This window comes from Molothrus aeneus, chromosome 16 (assembly GCF_037042795.1).
Source record: "Molothrus aeneus isolate 106 chromosome 16, BPBGC_Maene_1.0, whole genome shotgun sequence".
Lineage (NCBI taxonomy): Eukaryota > Metazoa > Chordata > Aves > Passeriformes > Icteridae > Molothrus > Molothrus aeneus.
In genome coordinates this window covers 3,235,091-3,258,296 of record NC_089661.1, presented here as the reverse complement: position 1 = coordinate 3,258,296, position 23,206 = coordinate 3,235,091, and the positions used below count along the sequence as shown (strand labels likewise).

General features: G+C 45.7%; 1 protein-coding gene across 2 annotated transcripts in view; it reads left to right on the top strand.

Annotated features, from left to right (window-relative positions):
• Positions 1-11,518: 11,518 nt before the first annotated feature.
• The window catches only part of GSG1L (GSG1 like), a 57,156-nt gene continuing 45,468 nt past the window's right edge, over positions 11,519-23,206 (top strand). The window contains exon 1 of one of the 2 annotated variants that reach the window (XM_066560580.1): positions 11,519-12,309. In XM_066560580.1, coding sequence (XP_066416677.1) covers positions 12,009-12,309 — 301 coding nt within the window. In that variant the 5' untranslated portion in view covers positions 11,519-12,008. The remainder of the gene's footprint in view (positions 12,310-23,206) is intronic. The other variant, XM_066560579.1, reaches the window with a different exon arrangement.

Below are 23,206 nucleotides of genomic sequence, written 5' to 3'. Positions count from 1 at the left end.
CAGATATTTAAGTACAACACACATATTTCCCCATGACTCAGAGGCCATACTCTTTCACAGCTCCTTGACCCAAAGGCTATGTTCTTTTGCAGCTCTTGGCTGTCTCATCTTGTACTAAATATCACTGCAGCTCTTGGCTGGCTCATCTTCTACTAACTATCACATCAGGGTCACCTATTGTTGTTGTCAGATTTCTAAAGTCCATACCTCCTCAGTGCATTCTTATGGCTGCAGATCTTCACAGCACAGACATCACCATCATGGTGTTCTTTCTCAGTTCAGGGCTCCTCCAAGGCTCCCTCTGACTGGCCAACCCGCCCCCTTTTATCCCAGTTAGCTTCATTGGTCACAGCCCAATTAAGGACATCACAGCTGCAGCCCATCAAGGACAACCAGGACCTCCTGGGGTAAAGCCTCTATACAGATATTCAGGTACAATACATTTCCTCCACTATAATTCCTGCCTTCATCAGGACATTCCCTGCAAATACAATAGTGTATTCATGAAGGAAAAACCAAGACCTTTAGGGAGAAGCAAATTAGGGGTGAATTATTTAAATGAGAGAGGATTGGAGTAGAGAAAGATTGGGAAAAGACAGAGAAAGGTAGGCTCCAGCAATAGTTAAAGAAATGCGAAAAGACAAAAAATTATGTGTAAATAGTGGTCAGGATCTCCCTGGGTACTTGCTGGCATCTCTGTGGTTCAACACCATACCTGAAACAGGACAGGGATTATTTCACGCAAGGCAGATGTGTTGCTGTGGTCAGGAGGGCCAGAGTGAGGGGCAAATGCAGTTCTTATCTTGGCAAAGAGGAATATCAGGCTGGATGGATCAAGCATCACAGCATTGCCATTTAGTGACCATCCCAGGCCTGACAACACCATTATCCTCCAGGCATCTTGTCCTCTTGAGGAAGGAAATTGCAAATGATAAGAGAAATTCCTTCTAAATACAGATAAAATGCAGGTGCTGTGTATATTGCAATTATGGCTGTCACACTGGAAAAAAATCATTTTCTCACCTATAAAGCAGAGACATGTGCCAGCAGGGCATGAAAAGACACTGATCTGAGAAGCTTTTCTCAAAAGTTCTCAGTGGTTTTACTGAAATGCAAGACATCTCAAAGAGTGCACCTTTTCCAGTTCCATTCTTGCAACCTTGTGTGAGGCCATCGGGTGGCAACAAAGCACTGTGGAAAGGCAGAAGTGGCTCAGGAGCCTGTACCTGTGCTCTGCCTAGGCACTGTGATCCCTGGCTCCTGGCCAGCCCCTCATTTTCCAGTTGCAGCCCACTTGTTTGGTGGATTCCTGTCTCATTTGCTTCTTTCTGGACAATGTTGGAGTGCAAAGCTTTGGTGTTGAATTTTAAGATTGGTATTGCGGAATATTGACCAAATTACAGGGTGAGAAAATCCGTGCAGGTCTGGGCATTGAAGACTCAACGTTCATTATTAGTTTGTTGATAATTAGCTGGGAAATGCCTGGCTATGAGCACCCATGAGATGCTGGGCCCACGGATGATTTGGGAGTGAAGAGGAAAAGAGCATTTCCATGGGCAGGAATGACCCAGCAGGTCTCACCCTCCCTAAACCAAGCTGGAGCAGCAATGGGAGGCAGGCAGGGAGTGATTCTGGCAATGAGCTGCAGTGTTTGGGGAGCACACACAGCACAGAACTTCAGTTCCTTGCAGGGTCAAGGGCTCTTGGGCAAACACCCCTTTGCACAGCTTTGCCCAGTGCTTGAATTTTCAAGGGCAGCTCCACATGCCAGAGGCCTTGGTGCTGGGGCTGGTTTAGGGAGCTCCTGTGCCTCACATTTATCTTTATTTTATACCCCATTGATTCAGATGAGCTCAGTGCCTTGATTTCTCAGTGCCTTGATTTCTAGACACCCCACAGGGGTGTCCCCATGCAGGAAATGATCCTCTGGCTTGTCCATGCCATAGATCCAAGAAGCCTCAACAGATCCTCCTATCTCTTGCCCCCACACTGCTGCATTTTCAGAACCACAGAATCAGAATCTTCTGAGCTGGAAGGGACCCATGAGGACCAACAAATCCAGCTCTTAAGTGAATGGCCTATATGGGGATCAAACCCACAATCTTGGCATTATCAGCACCATCCTCTAACCAGCTGTGGCAGCAGCAGCATTGTTCAGGGGTATGTAGAAAAGAAGGGAAATAAAAGGCCATTGAATGTGAAGGGCGTTTAAAAAATTATTTTCCTGTGTATTTTCCAGCTGCACATTAAGCATAGAGCATATGTTTCTTCCCCACTTGCAATAACAGATTTTATGTCCTTCCTCATTGCCAATAAAGCAGTTAAACTGTTGTAGAAAACTGCACAGACAACATTAAACAAAAGAAACACCCGAGAAAAAATTCTTAAAATGGGGACATGGGAGAGAACTGTGTAAGTGCCACTGCCTCCTTAGCCGACTACTCTCGATTTACATTAGGATATTCCAGTTTATGGCAGCTTGAAGCCAAATTTGAGATGGTGATTGAAAATCCTTTTCAACCTCCTCCTTTTGAAGAATGTGCTGCATTTTGTTAAGCCTGAAAATCATGGTAGAGAACAAGAACGACTCCCCTGCCTGCCATGTACACAGGGCAGGGTGGCATTGGCATGGGCAGCTGCCATCACTGACTCCTTAATTCATTTTCCTGCTATCCAAAGGTTGATTTTGGCATGGCAAACACTGCCTTTGATAACTGATTTTGCTCCCACCACCAGGATACCACCTTGCAAAAAGGCCCAGACCATTCACCTCAGTGAAGAATGTGTATGTGTGAGCTTTGCTCTGTTCCTTTCCCTTCATGAGGTACAAAGTGCCTCCATTTCTTTCAAAATAAACTTTTCTACTTTCCACAAAAATGTTGCATGGAAATAAAGCACAAAGCTGCATCATCTTCTGAGTGAGTTTTGGTTTTGTGCTCTGTTACCTGTGGGATGTGAGTCCAAAAACCCAACCTTTTAATGAAGACTTTGTAAGAACAGAAGAAGTGGTAATTAGAACAGTTTTCAAAGAAAAAATTATGAAGATCAGCATAAAAACTGTGGATTACCTGAGAATTTCAGCAGAGTTACATATTGCTGCATTGACAAGAAAGCATGGAATTCAATTATCTGTTCCATGACACTAACAGCCTGGAATATAGGGTAATTTTTCCTCTGAACTATATTTCATTAGAAGTATATTGCTTTTTGCAATTTTTATTCATTTCTCTCTCCAATCAAACCGAGATCTTTAACTTGATAAATTACCATTTTACATGTTTCCTGCATTATTATTTTATGTTTTGTCTCTTTTCTTACAAAATCTAGAGGTAACCAAAAGCACTACTTTGACTGCAAATCAGTTCCATTTCTTGTGAAGGTGGTACTCTGTCCTGCAAATAAACTGCTACAAAAATAATAAACATCCAAACCACAGACAGATATTTATTGCTTGAAGAATTTGCCTACAGATGATTCTGTTGCTATTACAGTGTGAAACAGCAGAAACAGAAAATTACTCAGTTCACGTCTCTTGTGGTGCTTCTCAATAAATGGAACTATTAAAAAAAAATCAGAAATTACTAAATCAAGACATAAAAGCAATTAAAAGATGGCAAGGTTAAGTGAAATTGCCCAGGTAAATACTGCACATGGAGCCCTAATTTGGTTTCCTGCCGTGCATGGGCTATAATTTAACTGTTACTACAGAAATGTCCCCTTCTGAGGATTTTAATGTCCATGATTTGCTTGGGATAACTCAGAGCTTTGTTAGGAGCCAAGGACAAGCTGTGCCCATGCAGGCAATGGTCCTACCACACACACCCTGCCCACCCCACAGCCCCAGGCAGGGCTGGCAGCAGCTTCCCCTGGATTCACACATCCTCAGTGCTGGAATCCAGAGAGATATGGGGGCACTGCCAGCCTGAGCTCTGCTGGCATGGCTGCATTTAATGGTGTTAGGATGACTTGAGGAGTTTTTAAATATTTTTATATTATAAATTTATATTTTAAATTTGTATTTTTAATTTAAAAAATATTTTAATTTATATTTTTCATTTTAAAAATATTTTCTATTATTCTTTCTTTGATCAGATGCCTGAATCAAGAGTGTGAGGCCTATTTAGAGACTGAGCACAGGTTTAAGTCAATACATTCTACCTTAAGTCAAGCAATTCCCATTTGGCAGAGCTATTTTAACTGTCTCTATCAGTATCCAATCCTGCAGTTTCTGTTAAGGGTGTTATTGTATTTGCAGGGGATGCCCCAATGAAGGCAGGAATTATGCATTTGACTTTATTTTTTTACAAGGTTAATTTATTATTTTATTATACTATATTATATTAAAGAATACTATACTAACTATACTAAAGAATACAGAAAGGATACTTATTGAATGCTAAAGAGATAATAAGGAAAACTCCTGACTCCTTCCAGAGTCTCGACACAGCTTGGCCATAATTGGCTAAAGAGTGAAAACAACTCCCAGCAGAATCCAATGGAACAATCTCCTGGGGGTAAACAATCTCCAAACACATTCCAGACAAACACAACACAAAAAAAAAAAAAAAAAAAGGCAAATAAAATAAGATTTGTTTTCCTTTTCTCTGAAGCCTCTTAGCTTCTTAAGAAAAAAAAATCTTAAGCAAAATATTTTTCAGAAAATGTAGAAACCACAGGGTGTTGTATGAACACATACAAATACCTGGGATCTGTGAAACCTGGGTGATTTGGGCACCATCAGCAGAGCCCATGGTGGAGGAAAGGAAGGTCTCTTCAAAGATGCACACAACCTCAGAGGTCAAGGGGAGAGGTAGAGTGTTCCCTACCCGACACCTTGCAGGATACTGAGAATAGAAAGGACTTTTCCCCATCCAAAACCCAATCAAGAAAGGGGTTGGAAAGAGGAAATATTCATGACCAGCTGTGAAGCTGGAAATACAGCTCCCAAGCTGAGCACTCAGTGTGGTGCTGCTGAACCTTTCCTTCCTGTAGCTCCATTCCCATTTAAGCTCACAGAAGATTCATAACACTTTCCCTTTGAAGAATTGCTCTCTCATTTTGCCCCTTTGCTGAGGTCAGAGAGTTCATGTAGATCTGTGAGAGTGGTCTTTGATAGCAGCCAGCTGCAGCTCTGTCCTTTTATCTTATTGTGGTCTCCAAAGCAGCCTTCCCCTGCACCAGCCCTCCCTGCTCCCTGCTTTCTCTCTGCTCAGTGTCCTGCTCGTCCTCCAGGCTGCTCATCTATCTCCTCCCTCCTGCTGCTCTCCAGACAGGCTGATGGCTGGCATTCTCCCTCTTTCTGCCAAGTCCTGGCCTTGACTCCCTCTTCTGCCATCTGCTACAACTTCATTGTGAAATTTCGCATTGTTCAGAGCCACACTCTGCTGGGTTTGGTGCTGCCTCAGAAGTCCCTCAGTTTGGGGGATGTCTTTCCCCATGACACTTTGTGCTATTTTGGGGCAGTCTTAGCCAGGCCTTCTCAGGCAGTTTGGCATTTTCTTAGCCACTTCTGCATCCTGATTTTCCTCACTTTTCCTTCCATGCACTGTGAAAAGCTGTCCCCAGCCAGGCAGGAGCTTTCCAAGCACCAGCCTGTCTTCTGCCTGCTGACCTTTTCTCTTCCCCTTGGAACAGTTATGCAATTACCTGCCTTCGCTCTGGAGACACATCTTTGCCACTACATTTTGCTTTCAGTATTGATCTCTTGATTTTGAGTTTGGTTGCTTTGTCTTCTGCTCTGCTCCTGGGGAAGAGATTTCTGCTCAAATTGAGGTTTGCTACTGAAAGGTTTAGAACCTGCTGGCTGTGTGTATAAATTTGGTGTGCTCTAGAACTTCTCTCTCAATGGAGACCAAATGCAGTGTCCTGTTACATTCAGGTCCCAGAGCCAGCCTGACCCTCCTGCCTCCCTGCCCTCACCTTCAGCATCACTGCCCTGATGGGATCATGGGCACATCCCAGGGGCTCTTGGTGCCCTGGCTTAGATTAAACCCCCATGTGCACCCATTTTCTGCATGGCCCCATCAAAAAGCCATCCCTGCACCTAAGCAGCCTCTTCTACTCTGCTCTGGTAAAGTCTATTTCCCAAAGTGTATTTTGCTCCAGGTACAGAGCTTGCTCAAACAAATCTCCCTGATCACTCCTTTCTGAACTAAAATCCCACTGCAAATCATGATCTACTACTTAAAATGCCTGGACATATGGATGAATCTTAATTATGGGGGGGAAAATACATGGACATACAAATAAGCAACATTATTCTTCATATAAATGACACCAAATGCAGACAGTTTGCTCCTTTGCCAGGCAGAAACTAAAAAGTATAAACATTTAGATGTTCTAGCTTCTGTCCCTAAAAATACATTGATAAGGGAAGAAATGTCTTTAAAAACACAACAAGGAAGTAATATAAATGAATTCATCTGTAGTTAGCGGATTAGGCACTTCCAAAAGCACAGTGGGATATGACAATATATAACTTTATATGAATATGGAAATCAGATGCCTGGCTTATAAAAGAGCATGTTTGAGTAATGAACCCTTTGACATTTCTGAGCACTGCTCTGTTTGTTGTGGCCACTTTGCTCTGGGGCTGCTCTCATGCCAGGCCTGGGTGCCCAGGAATATTGAAAGACTCACGAGCTGCCATTAAGGCTTTGATGTGCAAGAATGCTTCTTTAATTACAGCAATAAAGAATGAAGTGGGTTCTGCTTTTAGAGTTCTTCTTAAGTGGGCCTGCAGCTCCTTGTAACAACTTAAGACATATCAAAGTTAGCCTTAACAAAGAATACTAAATATTAATTAAACTTTCATCTCAATCCAATCCAACTGTCAATTCTGAGGAAATAATTCTTGTAACTCTAAGACAGAAAAATTTATTATTCAGGATCAAAAGGAGGATAGTGTGATACTTAATTCACTCCCACCATAGGTGGGCACATGTAAATAGTTGGTTGGGAATTGCCTCAGGAATGTTGTGCTTGCTCAGCCCTGACCTTTTGGACTGCTTCATATCAAAGTTAGCCTTAACAAAGAGTACTCAATATTAATTTAATCCAATCCAACTGTCAGTTGTGAGGAAATAATTCTTGTAACTTTAAGACAGAAAAATTTCTAATCCAGGATCAAAAGTAGATAGCATCACGCTTAATTCACTCCCACCATAGGTGGGCACATGTAAATATCTGGTTGGGAATTGCCTCAGGAATGTTGTGCTTGCTCAGCCCTGACCTTTTGGACTGCCTCTTCAGGCCATCAGCCAGCCAGCTCCCCCAGACACGAATCAAGGCATGACTCAGACCTGCCACTTCTTTTCATCTCCCTTGCTCTCCAGCAGCTGCTGGAAGAATTAAATGCAGATAGCAGATGAGTATAAATCTGCTGGCATCCCAGTCCCACCCAGCTGTGACACAAAGAGCAGTGCTGGCTGGTGGATCTGATGCTTTTGGGATACTCAGGGAGCCTGATGGATGGATCTGAGGGATCTGATGCTCTCTGGGACACTCAGGGAGCCTGATGGATGGATCTGAGGGATCTGATGCTCTCTGGGACACTCAGGGAGCCTGTGTGCTGCAGGAGGGTGCCTGCAGTCCCTGAGTGGCACAGCCAGGATGGGCAATGCTGCTCACAGCACCCAGAGAGGCCACTCAGGGATGGCTTCTCTACTGCCCAGTGATGCTGGACCAAGGAAATTTTTATGGGAGAGGCAACAGTTTATTTTACTACTTTCATTTCTGTCAAGATTACTAAGGGTCTCTGCTACAGTACTGTCAAAAATCATTTTTTGCCTGGTTGCTTTAGGAACAGGGAGAATTTCCTGAGCAATCTTCTTGTCCTTGCCTAAATGCCCACAAGCAAAGTACGTGAAAGACACACTGCAAGTCACGAGTTAAAGTGAAGACCAAGGCTTCCTGTGGTATCATATTCAGCCCACCTTCACATGGACCCCTGGGGGCTGGCCATTTGCTGAGGGCTTAATTTCTGTCAGAAAATCAGGATTGTCTCTGAGCAGCATCTCTGAGATGAGCTGGACTGTGGAGCCCAGCCTGTGTGCTCAGAGTGCCAAGCATCACTGCTGAACACAGACTGCTTTGGGCCAGCTCTGAGGAAAAGATAAAAACTGGGGTGAAAACAGCAGAAAGGAGCCTAAGTCTGGAGTGGAGAGAACAAAGACTTCACACCTGGGTAACACAGTCTGGAGAAACATAGACAGTATTTCCATCCCAGCCCTCTTCTCCAAACATAAAAATAAAACCTGTTACGTGACTGAGGTAAAGAGAAACTTCCCATTTTGCTGGACAGAGCAGAGACAGGGGAGGTGTATTGGGGGCACAACAATAATTCATATTTACCCTGGAAAGAGAGCAAGAGAAAGATGAGCTATGCAGAACTCTATGTCAAGGGAGGAAAATTCCAATGAGAAAAGGAGATTTTGAGCCATTTGCAACACAACTGAATTGAACAAGTGAATGCTGTGGCTCTGTGGTGCTGAGGAAAAGCAAAGAGGAGCTGCCAGGAGGGGTCCAGTCCAAAGTGGCAGGAGGAGCTGGGAAATCCAGTCCAGTGAGAGCTGAAAAGGACAAAATAAACACATGAGGAAGCCCAGGAGGAGAGAGCCGTAAGAAATTAAAATTTAAATAAAACTATAGAAGGTTTAAAATGTTGATTTAAATCCAGCATGTAATCCCATGCATTTGACATTGCTGGTTCAAATAAACACCAGCAGACTGAGCTCACCATGTCCCCATCAGCACCAGAGGACCCAAAAGTAGGGCTTCCTCTCACTTCAGTGAATGGTGCCTCTGTTTTCCACTAGTGAAAAACAGAGCCTGATTGAAAGATTCCTTTTGCAAAAGCTATCATTATTTTAAATCCTCCTGGGCAAATTGTTTTTGTACACAGTAAACACCGAGTAATAACAATTTACACTGATCCTATAAGAAATATTGAAGGAAAAGGGGTTACTATAACCTGGGAAAGTAATTTTTCTCACAACATCGGAGAAAAGTTATTACTGTAAAAAGGTTTTTAAAGATTCTTGCAACCACAACCTGAAAACTACATCTCTTTACCATTCAAACCCTTCTAAGTTATCATCAAAGATAATGCCACATAAATACTACTTAATCCAGGCATCTGAACTGCCTTCTGCAACATATGCATGATCTTTCCATTTTTATACACAACAAATCTGATAAACAGAGATTATATAAAGAGAAGTCATTGGAGTATTACAGCATGAGCATAGCACAGAATAGTTTCCTTCTTCTCAAGTAATCCCAACAATGAAAAAAAAAACTGGTTTCCTTTAGGAAAAAGAAAATTATTAGTATTAAAAGATTCTCTGACTGACCCTACTTTACTTTCTATTCAGTTTTTTTAAATGCTTAAGATTCTAAAAGCTCTGTATCACAAAACAAACCAAATTTCTGCTTTATTTTGCGAGGGTTTTTTTTTTATTTACTGCCACCATGTCAGTTCTCAACAGCTCTGCCAATCTGAAAAACAAGAATGAAGAAGATAAGGAGGAACAGAAATAGAAATATCTGTTAGGATTAGGAGTAAAAACAAAATGTAAGAATTATTTAGCACAAAATTATCCCTGAAAACAAAAGTCTTGGATGCCCACCCCTCCGGGAGATGGGCACAGGGAGAAGCAGAGTGTGCAGGTGTTGGTGCTGCAGGCCAGCAAACACAATTCACAGGGCAATAGATAGAGAGAATTTGTGAGAAAAGAGCTGTAAAGACCTATATTCACACTTGGGGAAGTGTGATGATTCAGATGCTGGCAGCCACTTGAAAGACAGTCCTGAAGAACAGCACCAGCTTTCTTGTGAAGGCTTTCTGTCAAAGTTTCAAGTGCTTTGTTTATTCCTCTTAGCAAGTGGATAACCCTGAGAAATACAGGAGCACCACAAATGCATTACAGAATAAATGTCCTAAACAAAAAAATAATTGAAATAATAATCCCGTGGTCCTCTGAATAGCTATCACCCCAATTTCTTGCATACAATTAAAACCAAGGAAAGAATGCTGATTATTTGGCTGCAAGATGTAATCCTGCAAGGGCTGGCACAGGAGGAGGTGCCCTGCAAGTCCAACAGGACAAGGAGAGGCACTCTGCTAGTGCAGAGCACAGGGAAAAACCTGGCACTGAGGAGGTGGCACTCACCAGGCACAGGCAGGAGTGGGCAAGGCAAAGCCTCTTGGGTACAAAGTTATTTCACCAAACTTGCAGGGCTGCCATCACAATTGCTCTCACAGAGCCCTGTGAGTTTTCTCACAGAAGTTTTCTATTATCTTTCCAGTTTATTTATAACAAAAAATTACCAAAGCCAAGTGAGTGTAGAAATAGTGGGAAATCTCATCAACAGTTGGGCTCAGACACTTGGGACAGGCACCAAAAAGAACCATGAGTCCTGTGGGGCATCAGGAAGGCAGAAACAGGTCCTGGAAGCCTTGAGGACAAATTTCACCTCATCCTCCCTGGCTTTCTCAAGGAGCTGGAGGAGCTGCCCCCCAATTCCTGTCAGCAAAGCAGAGCATGAACTCTCCTTGTGAGGTTCATGGGCACTGTCCCGTCAGTGTGAGCCTGCTTGGCTATGTGGATATTTCCAGGATATTGGATATTTCCAGGAGTGGATATTTCCAGGGAAAGCCAATGCTGGGCTGCTCTGAGAGTCCACCAGCACCCCCATGGCCCCTGCAGGGAGTCCAAACTAGGCTGGCAGGAAACCCCACTCAGAAGGCACAAACAGCTTCTTCACCACAGAAAACTGTGTTCATCCACCAAGGGACAGAACTTACAGTGTGGCAAGTGTGGCCACCTCAGTGCTGGACACTGGGTCTCAAGGGTTGTGCCTCCACCACCCTCAGGGCACTCAGCAGAGAGCTCAGAGCAATGTGCAGGGGGGTCAGAAACTCTACGAGCCAGCTGGACTTCGTGAGAGGACCATGCACTTCTATTTGGAAATGGGATATTGAGCATTAACTGCTCCCTGCCCTCAGCATTGCCATCTGGTGAATAAAGCCCAGGGTTTGCTCTAATTAGCTCTGTCCGTCTGCACAAAGCAGGACCTACAAAATTTCCTCCAGATCCACTTCAACCAAAACATCTGCAAGAGCTGGGTCTGGGAATAAAAGCCTGGACAAGGGGCTTTGCTCGATGCTGTGAAAGATGTGGGTTTCACACATCACACACTTTCAAATCTAAATTCCTCTGGGGCTGCCAGAGCAAGCCTCTGAAGAAAGAGATTTGCACCAATATTGCAAAAGCAGAATCAAGCCCAGGATTTACTCCTCTCTAGCCCAGAGCAGAAATGCTAAAGTACCACTCCACCCCTCCTCCTCCTCCTGGACGAATCTCTACCTCGGGATACACGAAAAATGCCTTTCACAGCTCCACATAATAACAACATTAATAATAATAACACTAATTCTTGTCGGGACTGAGCCGTGACGCCTCCCGCAGGCCGGCTGCGCTGCAGTGGGCTCGGAGCGGTGCCGGGCACGGTGGTGGCAGCGGGTGGCAGCGGGTGGCAGCTGTCCCTGCCTGCTCCTGCCCATCCTACGGGAGCAGGGCACAGCGAGCCTGGCAGCCTGCAGGTGTCTCCCGGCGGAGGAGGCTGCGGAGCCCCTCGGGAGGATGATGTGCGGTGGCCGAGCAGATGTTCACTCGCCTCTGGGGCTCCTCGGCAGGCAGAGCCGCTCCGCTGCCCTCAGCGCGCTGAAGCTCCGCGGCTGCGAGGGATCGGCCCCGCTGCCGCGCCGGCAGCTGCTCCTCTAACCAACAAAGGCAGGGTTTCAAGTCAAGGGGGAAGAATGGGAGTCTGGCTGCAGAGCTTCCTTCACCGCTTCAGCAGCAGATTGGAAGAAGCTGAGAGTTTTGATGCCTGGACAACTGGATTCTGAATCGTGAGAGGCTTTGAAACCCACCCCCCCCTCCCAAATAAAACAAACCCCTTTGACTTCTTCTCTCAGCAGGAGGGGGAGGGAGGGCGGATTTACCATGAAGACAAATCGAAGATGCAGAGCCCTGCTAGCAGTGAGTCTGAATCTGATGGCTCTCCTCTTCTCTACAACAGCTTTTATCACGACCCACTGGTGTGAGGGCACACAGAGGGTCCCCAAGCCGAGCTGTGGGAAAGAGAAGAAGACAAACTGCCTCAACTACGGCGGGAATGAGACTGCAAATGAGACGAACCAGAATGTGGTTCATTACAGCTGGGAGACGGGAGATGACCGCTTCCTTTTCAGGTATTTCCACACTGGGATCTGGTACTCCTGTGAGGAAAATATCAATGCTGCTGGTAAGTATAAAACAACTTCCTCCCAGCCTGTGCTGCTTTGTGTTCGCCTCGGCGCGATAAGCGAGGGGCAAGCCGTACCTTAGAGCAGAGAGAGGCAGGGGTTTAACAGTTCTTTGTAGAAAAGCAACCTGTTTCCTGCGGGAGCAGGGGGTCGCTTGTTTACCTGCTGGCTGCTGCAGGCTCTGAGCTCTCCAGCCGAGCCAGCCGAGCCCCGGAGCAGCAGCGGTGCCGCCGGGCGGGCACTGCAGCCCCGGGCGGGCAGCGCTCCCGGAGCGCACGGCGCTGCTCCGGCAGCTCCCACAGGCATCCCGCAGCAATCGCCCCCAGGACAGCGGGATGAGCGGCAGGGAGAGCACAGAGGTCACGGGTTTTACCAGCTTTTGCCTGGTTTCTGCTCTCCCTGAAGTGAATGACCGCCCGCCAGCCTTCCCTGGGGTGTGTGGTTATTGAGCAGAGAAATGCAGTTAAAGGGCTCAACTGGGCACAAGAAAGCTCATTTCTGTTCCCTGCTCAGCCATTGACTTGCTGGGAAGCGCTCAAAAAGACATCTCTCCAGCTTATCAGTGCATTCATTTCCTCTGCTGTAGCCTGGCACTTCCCAAGGAATACAACACTGGAGGGTGGATGGCAGGCAGCTGCCCTGGGACCAGTCTGAGTCTCAGCAGATGCAAACTGACAGCCCCTACTCCCAGAGCTGTCTGCTAGAGCTAACATCCACACTCTGCTTTTGAAAGAGCTCTTTTCTAGATTATGTGACTGAAAAATAAAGTTTACAGATGTGACTCAGTAGGAGATGATGGATTGTGGATACTTGTTCCTCACTGGGCTGTTCCCATCCCATCCCTGCCACTGCCCTAGGAGTAGATCAGGGAGTTGGTCCTTCTTTGCTGGGAGACAGGAACAGTTAACCATGGGTGTGTTATGCCTCTGAGAACACAGCCCCTCGGGTAATGGGAAATTTAGGGTAGAATTCTGGTAAAATTGATAGAATTCTCTGTGAGGATGGACTATTAAATGGGGCAAACCTGGGGAAGTGCTCACAGCTTGTTTCATCCCAAGGGGTTGTGTATTCTCCCTGGTGTTTTTGAGGAGAGTACTTGCAGAATTAGTTGCTTATTAAAACTCAATTTAATGTTAAAAAAGGAAAGTTCATGAACTCCAGCCTTGGGACTGCAACGGCTCCAGGCTGAAATGAGAGCACCAGAGCAACACTCTTGATGTTAGAAAGAAAAACACAGGAAAAAAAGCTGATTTGTCTTACTGATTTGGGAATCAGCTTAGGCCACAGCAGCCTGAGTGAGCAGCCTAAGACTCTCTGGCTTTTTGAGCATCTTAGCTGGGGTTGGCATGATCAAGGATGCCCATATTTCTGGCACATACTGAAATCCTTCCAAGTCCAGATTTATGTGTGAGATAAGTTGTAACTGTGTGACTCTAGCCCACTCAGAAAAGTGAGTTATCTGTGGGAGAAGAGAAACACAGAGATCTATTCTGTACTGGGTAAACAAAGCTGTGCTGTAGTGGGTGATTTCAGGAGAGAGATAGAAGCCAGCTTAAAAAAGTTATGGTGAAAGCAGGAGAGAAGGGGCTGCTTCTCCTTCCCCACACCACCACAGCAGCTCAGTGAGTGTTTCCTCTTATCTGAAACTCTTCAGTTATCAGACCAGGTGTGACCAACCTTTGGAAATAACCCAGGCAGGTACAGGGATATACTGGCTTGGACAGACAGCTGCCTCTTTCAGATTTACCATATCTTCTCCTGGGAAGGACAGGAACAATGTAATGGACACGGGTCTAAATTTGTCCCTAATAGTGCCAACATAAAACACCCGACAGCTTTTCACTCAGACTGATGGGTTTGGAATGCCAGTCTGTCAGAGTGTTGTCATGGCCTCTTGCAGCCTGACTGATGATCATTTTATCTGAGCTGCAGGGCCCTGAGGCACGGGGCTATGCTTACACAGGCAGCCCCACTCCAGCTCCCTGTGAGGAATCCACCCCAGAGGCTCATGCCCCACCCTCAGCACACCTGCTGAGCCCAGTCCTGCAGGCATCACAAGTCACACAGTCATGGGTGTGTGTTTAAATTGTAATTAATTGCATTAATACTGTTAAATAGTGGTGAATTCAATTAGTCCAAGTCCCCAGCTCAGATGTACACTGTCAATAGCATCTTTCTTAAAGCTCTACCAGCAGCACTCTGAAGTGACTGCAGCAGCAGCCTTGATCCAGGCAAAGTCCCTTCCCCAGTCACTCCCAGCCTCACACTCTGTCAGCAGAACATATGGCCAGAGCCCATGGTCAGCACCATTCCCACAGCTCCCATGCCATCCCAATTCCTCCCTGACTCACTGATGTCTGAATTTAAGCAATGTGAGAGGAAACCTCATCACAGTCTGCAACTGCCTCATGAGGGGAAAAGGAGGGTCAGGCACTGGTCTCTTCTGTGACAGGATCCAAGGGAATGGCCTCAAGTTGTGTCAGGGCAGGTTTAGGTTGGATATTGGGAAAAGATGCTTCCCCCAGGGGCTGTTTGGGCACTGAACGGGCTGCCCAGGGTTCTGGTCCCAGCCCTGAGCCTGCCAGAGCTCCAGGAGTGTCTGCACAGCACCCTCAGGCACAGGGTGGGATTGTTGGGGTGCCTGGGGCTGATTTGATGATCCCTGTGGGTCCCCTCCCTCTGTGATTCTGTGTTGGATCCCACCAGGCACAGGTGAATGCCAGGAACTCTCTGTGTGCTCTGTGTGATCGTGGCACTGCCAAAACTCTCCAGAGCCTCCAAACTTCCACACCTCCGAGCCACATTCTTCCTCCAGCCACCAGGCTTTTGATTTCTCTCTCCTCCAGCCACACTGTCAAAACTTTCTGCTCCATGCACTGGTGCAGCTGCAACACAGCAGCTCTTGTAGTGCCAACAGGAGCAGCTCCCAGCAGGCTGATGGGAGCAGCATTCCAGGGCTCCCAGTTGGCTGGAGAGGCTGGGACTCAGTCACACCTTAAAATGACATTTAGGCAACAAGCAAACACATTTTTGAGTGTCTTCTCCTTGCCCCTGTTTCTCTGCAATATGCATTTAGATTCCAGAGGCTGAGGTGCAAGCAGCATGCCATCCACTTTGTGCAGAGCCCAGTGGAGCGTGCCTGCCTCTTGGTGCCAGTTTCTGCTTTCCACTGACAGCTCTAACAGAGATTGAATGCTGTGATTATTTCTGAAATAATTTGTGAATCTAGAGTTTATTTTTATCCAGTATGTCTAGGACAGCTCAAGAATTCAAAAAGCATTTAGTACCTGAGAAATGTAATTGTGAATCCCCTCTGGGAAAAGAGGGACTGGAGCATTTCTATTTCATTGCTGGGGGAGTCCTGTAATTATTTAGCACAATTTCTGACTCAAAAGTGTGCTGAATCCCAGTCTAGCAGAAAGAGGTTCTCCCTTTCAGAGTGGGTTCAGTGCTTTGGGTGCCACACAGGTGGAGGTGCCTTCTGTAGGAGCAACACACCCAACCTCAGAAGGGGCTGAGGATAAAGCTCTGCAGTCTGAGCTGCTCAGGGTCTGCCCTCCCAGGCTGCACCTGGGGCCTCCTCCTGGGCTGTGAACTCCTTGGCTGGGGCCAGGTGCCTCAGAGCCAAGCTCACCAGCATTTAATTTCTTTTAAGATGTGACTTTGGGCACATATCTTGTTGCACACACACAGTCTGTGCTTGGGCACCTCACAAGGCACCACAACAGTGCTGCACTGACAGCAGCAGTGGTGAACCTGCTGTGGATTCCATGACTCAAGAACACACATGCCATGAAAAAATTAGCACATTAAGTAGGCAAGGTGGCATATCAAATTCTAAAGGAGTGTGTGAGAGTAGGAAGTAGCTTGAGTTGCTGGGAAGCAATGAGAAGTCAGCCAGTTTTGCTCAATTGTGTGTTTGCTTTGATGTTAATAGAAAAACCCATGAACTCAGCCCTTGCTTTAGTTGCCAGTGAAGACAAGCTCAGTATTAACATCCACAGCCAGAGGGGGAAGAGCAGCTGCCCAGCTGCCTTTTAGCAGCACTGCCCCATTAAATAAACAAGGATGCTCACCATGCTCCCCAGAAATCAGGAGAGCAGGAATGGGTATGCATGGCTTGTTTTGTGGGTTTGGATTAAATTTTTTGGAGGGCAAGGGGCCTATAGCCTTTTGTGTGCTCTATGCCACCTAATACTCCTGAAGGAGGAAATGGGAGAGTGGAATTTAGATTGGATGTAAATATCAAAATGGGTCAGAGGTGTGGGCACTGAATGTGCCTTGAGGAGGAGCCAGAGAGGGAGAGGGGTTTCTCCTGCAGAAATGAGTAAATCTGTGCCATAAACACCAGAAATTGCAAGTTGCCCCAGCCTTTCCCAGCTGCACAGTGGGGTTTCTCCTGCAGAAATGAGTAAAAACCAGAAGTTGCCCCAGCCTTCCCCAGCTGCAGAGTGGGGTTTCTCCTACAGAAATAAGCAAATCTGTGCCATAAACACCAGAAGCTGCCCCAGCCTTTCCCAGAGGTGCTGCAGAACCACTCTGCAGCACCTCTGTCCCCCGCCCCTGTGATAATCACACATCACAGTGATTCACCACAGGTGGCTGCCCAGACAGGGGCTGGGCAGAAGTACCTTGTGAGTATATAATTAAAAGCAAGAGGACTTGGGAATTCTTGCTGGATTATGAGAAATACAATATAATTGGCATGAGTGAAACCTGGCAGGTTTATTCGCATGACTGGAATGTAAAAATTGCTGGTTCTGAATTGTTAGGAAGGAAAGAGTGGTAAAAGGAATGGAGGAGGTAGATCTCTGTATTAAAGATAAAATTTCCAGTGCTAGAGGAACTGAACCCAGGAGGCTAGGATAATCTCCTTCTGAGGATGTTGAAATAATTGGTACATGAAAATGCAGGGTTAGAAGAATCTGTACATCACTACATCACTTTTAAAGAAAAGTGGAAAAAAATTGTACAGGCCACTTGACCCAGGGATTTTAGGACAGTTTTCTGAGAAAGCACTCATTTCATGGCCACAAATAGGTTTTATCAAAGGTATGGGTTTATTAAAGGTAAATCATTTACCAAGATGAATCACTTCTCAGACAAGGGTAATGGATTAGACCCAGTCTCTGTGGATTTGCAAAAAAAAGATTTGGTGGAATGTCCCAGTGAAAATTCTTTCCAGAAGAGCTGCAGAGAGTGGGGAGGATGGTAAGAACAGAGGGAGAGGCAGGCAGGCTCCACAGTGAACAGCCTGAGCTCCAGGCTGGACAGAGGGCTCAGGGCACAGAGATGTCCCATTGGTGGGGATCAAGTGGCAATGACACAGCTCAGACAACACACACCATTGACTGCTTCCATGATTCCAGAACAAAAAGGCATAACAGACAAAAATAAGTACTCTTTTCTGCAGAGCTCCCTGCTAGGGAATGTTGAGAAGGCCAAAATTGGGAATTGCATGGATCCAGAGAGGAAACCTCCATTCCTGTTACTGACAGGATGCTTTTAGAGCAATCCCCAAAGTGCTGCTGCAGTTCTGGTGTGACAAGGGGAGTACAGGAGCAGAATCACCCTGTGCCCACCCCTTTGTTCTTCCCTAAATATCTGTCACTGGCTTCCCTAAATATCTGCCACTGCAGACAACACAAAGACAGTGGAGCAGAGAGACCTTTTGCATCAACCTGTGTTGCAGATTCACTTTATTGATTATCATTGGGATAAATAGATTGTAAACTGACTAAAGAACAGTCTTACAAGGAGACTGTGGCAAGTAATACAAAAGGGAGCATTATCCCAATGGAGACCTGATGTTTCTAGCTGTCCTCAAATTTGCTTTTGGAACTGATTCTGTTATTGCTGAGATTAGCAATCAAGGAAAAAAAGAGCTGGGGATACAATTTGTGTCACCTAAAAAAAATAAAGGTGAGATGAATCCTGCAGCCAGCCCGTGGCCATCAGCAAATGTAGGTATCTGTGCCCAGACTGATCAACATCCTCATTACACAGAAGCACTCCTTGGGAGGTTACACTGCTCCTCCTGTGGCATCAACTGAGCCCTGGGATTATGCTTTTGCCTCATTGGCCAAAAGAGAATCTGTCTAAGACCTTGCAATTCCCAACACAGAAGTTTTAATTTGAAGAGAATAATCCTGCTTTGACTGTGCCTCTTACGTACATGCCACACAAAATCTGGGAATATTGGCATTACAGAGGAGAGATTTTTCTGCATAACTGAAAATGTGAGCTGGCCTGATAGAGTTGTAAGAGCAGCATTAAATTTTAAAGAAGGTTAAAAGCACCAGATGCCAAGGCCTAAAGCTCTGTGAGGTCACAGGTAGGTGCCAATTGCAGGGGGAAGATAAGAACCAAGTTGGGGGGCACTGTTTGTCTGGGGTGGGGCTGGGAGCTGCCAAGAGCTGTGGCATAAAAAAGAGATTATTCTAGGGAAAAATCAGCACCACAGGCAACACCAGTGTGTTTTGTAAATGCCATGGTGCATGGGTATGGTAAGAAAAGGGGAAGGTGAAATAGGTGCAGTGGGATTTCCAAGGTAGTTAAGGAAAAGAGAATCTCCTTCAAGAAAAGAAAGCTGGGGTTCTGTAGTGTACTGAAGAGCTAGAGAGGATGTAGTGATACCTTACACATGTATGGATAAAGAAAATAAAATTACTTAAATAATTCATCATTGAGGGGGAAAAAAGTGACAATCCAAGGACAGGTTCCTGCAGAGTGTGTCTGGACCTCACCTCCACAGAGGGCAGTGTGAGCAAAGGAAACCCAGGGGCTGAAATGGAGCCTTCCAAAGTGCCAGGAAGAGCTGCAGGAGAGAAGAGGAGTGTTTCTGGCATGACAAAGCTTGGAGTGAGTCCTGCATAGCTGATGTGTTGGTGTTTTAGGAGGTCTGGAAGGAGCTTTCTTGCTCCTGTTCTGTGACATCCCTGCCCCGGGGGCGCTGCTGGGCACCAGTGGGAGCCAGGGAAAAAATAGCTGCTGACTGGGTGCCCATCACGTTTTCTGGAGGTTTTAATCGCATCTAAAGCAGCAGAAACTGGCTCCAGGTGGAGGCAGTGTGTGAGGAGGCTGCTCTGCCACTGCTGACATTATTCCAGCTGCTCAGGATCTAATTGGTATGGCTGCTCATGCACTGAACATTAAACTGATGATCTAATTTGGGATCAGAAGGGAAATCTCCCTCAGGCTAGATATCAGGGAGAGTAACAAATTTTTGCCTGCCTTAACAGCATGGGAAGGATCCATTGCAGAGAAGCACTTGTGAGCTCCTCCTAACAAATCCCTGGTATTTTGCTTTCAGGATGAGATAGGTCTGGCCATAGGAATTTACAGATTTATTCGTGTTCCTCACGAGAACTCTTGCTCCCTTCCTGTGGTACATGATAGCTGTGATTTCTGTGCTGGTGATTGCTTTATTGCAGACATTCAGGTTTTTATAGCATGTTGGGGATATTTTGTGTCTGCAGTGCTCTGGGAGTTTTGGATTTTAGGTCCTCCTGATCCTGCTGGGCAGACTAGCTGTGTGAACATCTATCATCCATAAAACATGGACATAAAGTCCCTGTGGGCTGAGCCTCATAACAGAGCAAAGTAAGGGACCAGGCAGCTAACTACTCCTTATTAGATATGTTACTGTTCCTCATGAGTGTTTGGATGTGTCTGTTCTCAGCCATTTAACCCAGTAGCCTTAAAGGACACATCTGAGGAGTTCTGGTGGCTCCTTGTAAATGGGATAAACTTCAAAGTGTTGGAAGATTAACACACAGGTCCCAGATTTCAAAGGGAACTGAGATGCCTTACCCCAGTGTCAGTGCAAAATATGAACAGATGCTTTCAGGGCTGAGGAAATGCATAAGGGATGGAAGATCAATGACTGTGGTACCCCCGTGGGTTTTAAATTACACCAAATTCAATCCTGATGTTAAAACTTTCCTTATGGGGGTTTAGGAGAACTGGCTGACTGGCAGATCTCACAACTGGGATGTACAGTTTGTTGTGATTTAACAGCTGATAATTAAGTGCTGCTCATCCCCTCACTCACTCCTGCCCCAGAGGGCTGGGGAGGAGAGCCAGAGAAAGGCAACACCCATGGGTTGCGATAAGAACAGCTTAATAAATAAAACACAACAACAATGAGTAATAAAAATAGAGAAAAGGGGAGAGAAAGGGCTAAACCCCCCAAAAAGTTTAGGATGAGAACAGTGCTGATAACACAGCACCCCAAAAAGTGTTGCACAGTGCAGCTGCTCACTGCTGCCCAGCCCAGCCCAAAGCAGTGACTGGCAGCTCCCAGCAAAACTCTCCCCATTTTACACACTGGGCATCACATTCTAAGATCTGTAATATCCCCCTGGCCAGCTCAGGTCAGCTGTCCTGGCCATGTCCCCTCCTGCTTTTTGTGCACCTCCTGAGTGGCAGAGCATCAGGCACTGCAAAGCCCTTGGTTTGGGCAAGCCCTGCTCAGCAACACCCAAAGCACCTCTGTGTTATCAGCACTGTTCTCATCCTAAACCCAACACTCAGCCCTGTGCCTGCTGCAGGAACCAAACTGACTCTGTCCCTGCTGAAACCAGGATGGCAGGGAATAGGGCTACTGAAACCAGGACCCTCTGTTAGTCACAAATTGGTGTGACATCAGTGTTCTTTTTGCTAAACCAAAAGGCAATATCAGCCTTTGCTGCTCTAGCTTAGGAAGGAATACAAAAGCCAGTGAGCAATAAGAAGCAGGTGTAATTACTGTGGAATGACATGGCTTGTTTCTGCATGTTTCTAGTCACAGGCAAACAAAATCCACTTGCCTGTATTCCACCTTCCATTTGGCTACAAAAAGGACTCAAACCATGCTCACAATGTGGAAAATCAGTTGAGAGGTAGAGACATTTCACCATGCTTAGACTCACTAGGTTTGGAGAGACCAAAAATCTTCATCATTCAGCATGATTTCACTGTGCATCACCCAGGCAGACAAAAAACACTAATGAGAAATATGTTTCAAATTTATTGGGTACATGCTTGGGAATAAGGTTCACAAGAGGAAATGCACACACAACTTTTTTCCACTTGATTTCCAAAACTGGATATTCATTTCCAGTGTGCTGCAGTTCACTTCCTTTAAAAGTCATGGAGAAAAGGTTAAAGTTACCTGTTTCCATACCCCAAGCCAGGGGTTCCTGCCTGTAAAAACAGGAAATCTCAACCCAAAGAGCAGCCAGGGCAGGCACAGGAGGATGGGAGAAGGAAAGACTTCATAGAGTGAGGGACATACAGCAGCTACATCTCTGTGAAGAGCATTGGGGTTTGCCTTTCCCAGTTTTCTGGGTGTCTCAGGGATCCTGGATTGCCAATATCTAGTTTATTTTGGCATATTTACATTGGCTCAGGGTCAGCAGAGTGTGTCACCCTTGGGATGAGCAGGTGAAACCCTCCCCTTCCCATTGTACAGCTTCAAAAGCTTAAATCAACTCAGAGCTCCTTGATTTAATGAAGTCAGCTCTAATTTGACACCAAAATCATTGAAAACCTCTCTCAGCACTGCTGTTGCCCCGATTTTCACAATCACTTGGAAACCCAACCTCCTTCCCAGCTCTCTAAATGATGGATGTGTGTACACATCCTCCAGGTCTTACCAAGATAATCAGCTGAATCTTGTGACTTGGCTGGCTTTCAATTAGACATGATTTGAGAGCAGCCCGTGGAGATGTTTGCTTTGAGATGCTGGGGAAGATTTTTCACATCAGGGAAGAGTTGCAGCCTGGAACAAGCAGTTGCCATGGCATAGTCCCAGGCAGCAGCACCAGCATTCCCAGCTCTGCCTACACTCCCTGCCCTGCACAGCCCTTCCCTGCTCCAACCCCCCAGGAGGGAACCCCACCGTGGGAATGGGACCTCTGGGGTAAAATTAGCAACATTCCTTTGGGAATGTGCAAACTGAGGAGAAGTGCACCACGCCTGAAATGGAAAAGTGGGAAGCTTTGCATTTTCCCACTTGGAGACGTAGGAAGTTGGAAGGGGTTGAGTTTGCTGAAGGAGAACAGCAGCACAACATTCAGGTTTAAAAGCAATCCCAAAGGCAATACAGGCTGTGAGTAATCCCTGAGAAATTGGGCGAATTCTCAAGATATTTAGAGGTAGAAGAAATGTCGATAGGCAGCAGCAATGAGTGGCAGCTGTCAGAGGAAGAGAAAATAATTAGCTGCATAGTTCAAGACATATTTTTGTGCAATTCTGTGTGAGCTTGTTTATTTTCCAGAAGAAAATATTGCTCCAGCAAAATCAACAGGGTCAACTGGAAAATGTTGGTTTTACTGATTAACACTCAATTTTTCGTTAGGGGAAAAAAAAGTCAATTAAGTGCCCTGAGATGACTTTAAACAAAGTTTGCATATTTCAGTTGGTAATTAACCTGATCCAATTCACTTTGAGTGAGCCTATTAACCTGTATTTTCCCTCATGTAGTGCTTTTTTTCACTGAAGTTGTGTTGGAGTCCTCAGCCTCATCTAGGCTGGGATCCCTGAAGGGTTATATCTTTTTTTAGACAAATACAATGATTTTACTCTCAGTAGATGATGTAGGATCTCATCAGAATCACATGACTCCAGATATAATTGGAGAGATAAAGATGTGTTAGGGCCTAGTGGGAAAAAAGGGGACCTTGTCTGTCGTAGGCTGGGAGCCAGGGTGTTACTAAAAGGGAATGTTGTTTAAAAGAAATTTAATCATTTAAATTTCCATCATAACTGCACTCTTGAACTCGTAAAATTTTATGCAGAGTAAGTGGATACAGACAGCTTTTCTTCTTTTTTTTTTTTGCAAGATGAAAAGCAGAGTTATAACAGAGTTCAGCCAGAACTACCAGATTTCTTTTAAGTCAATTTATTTAACTT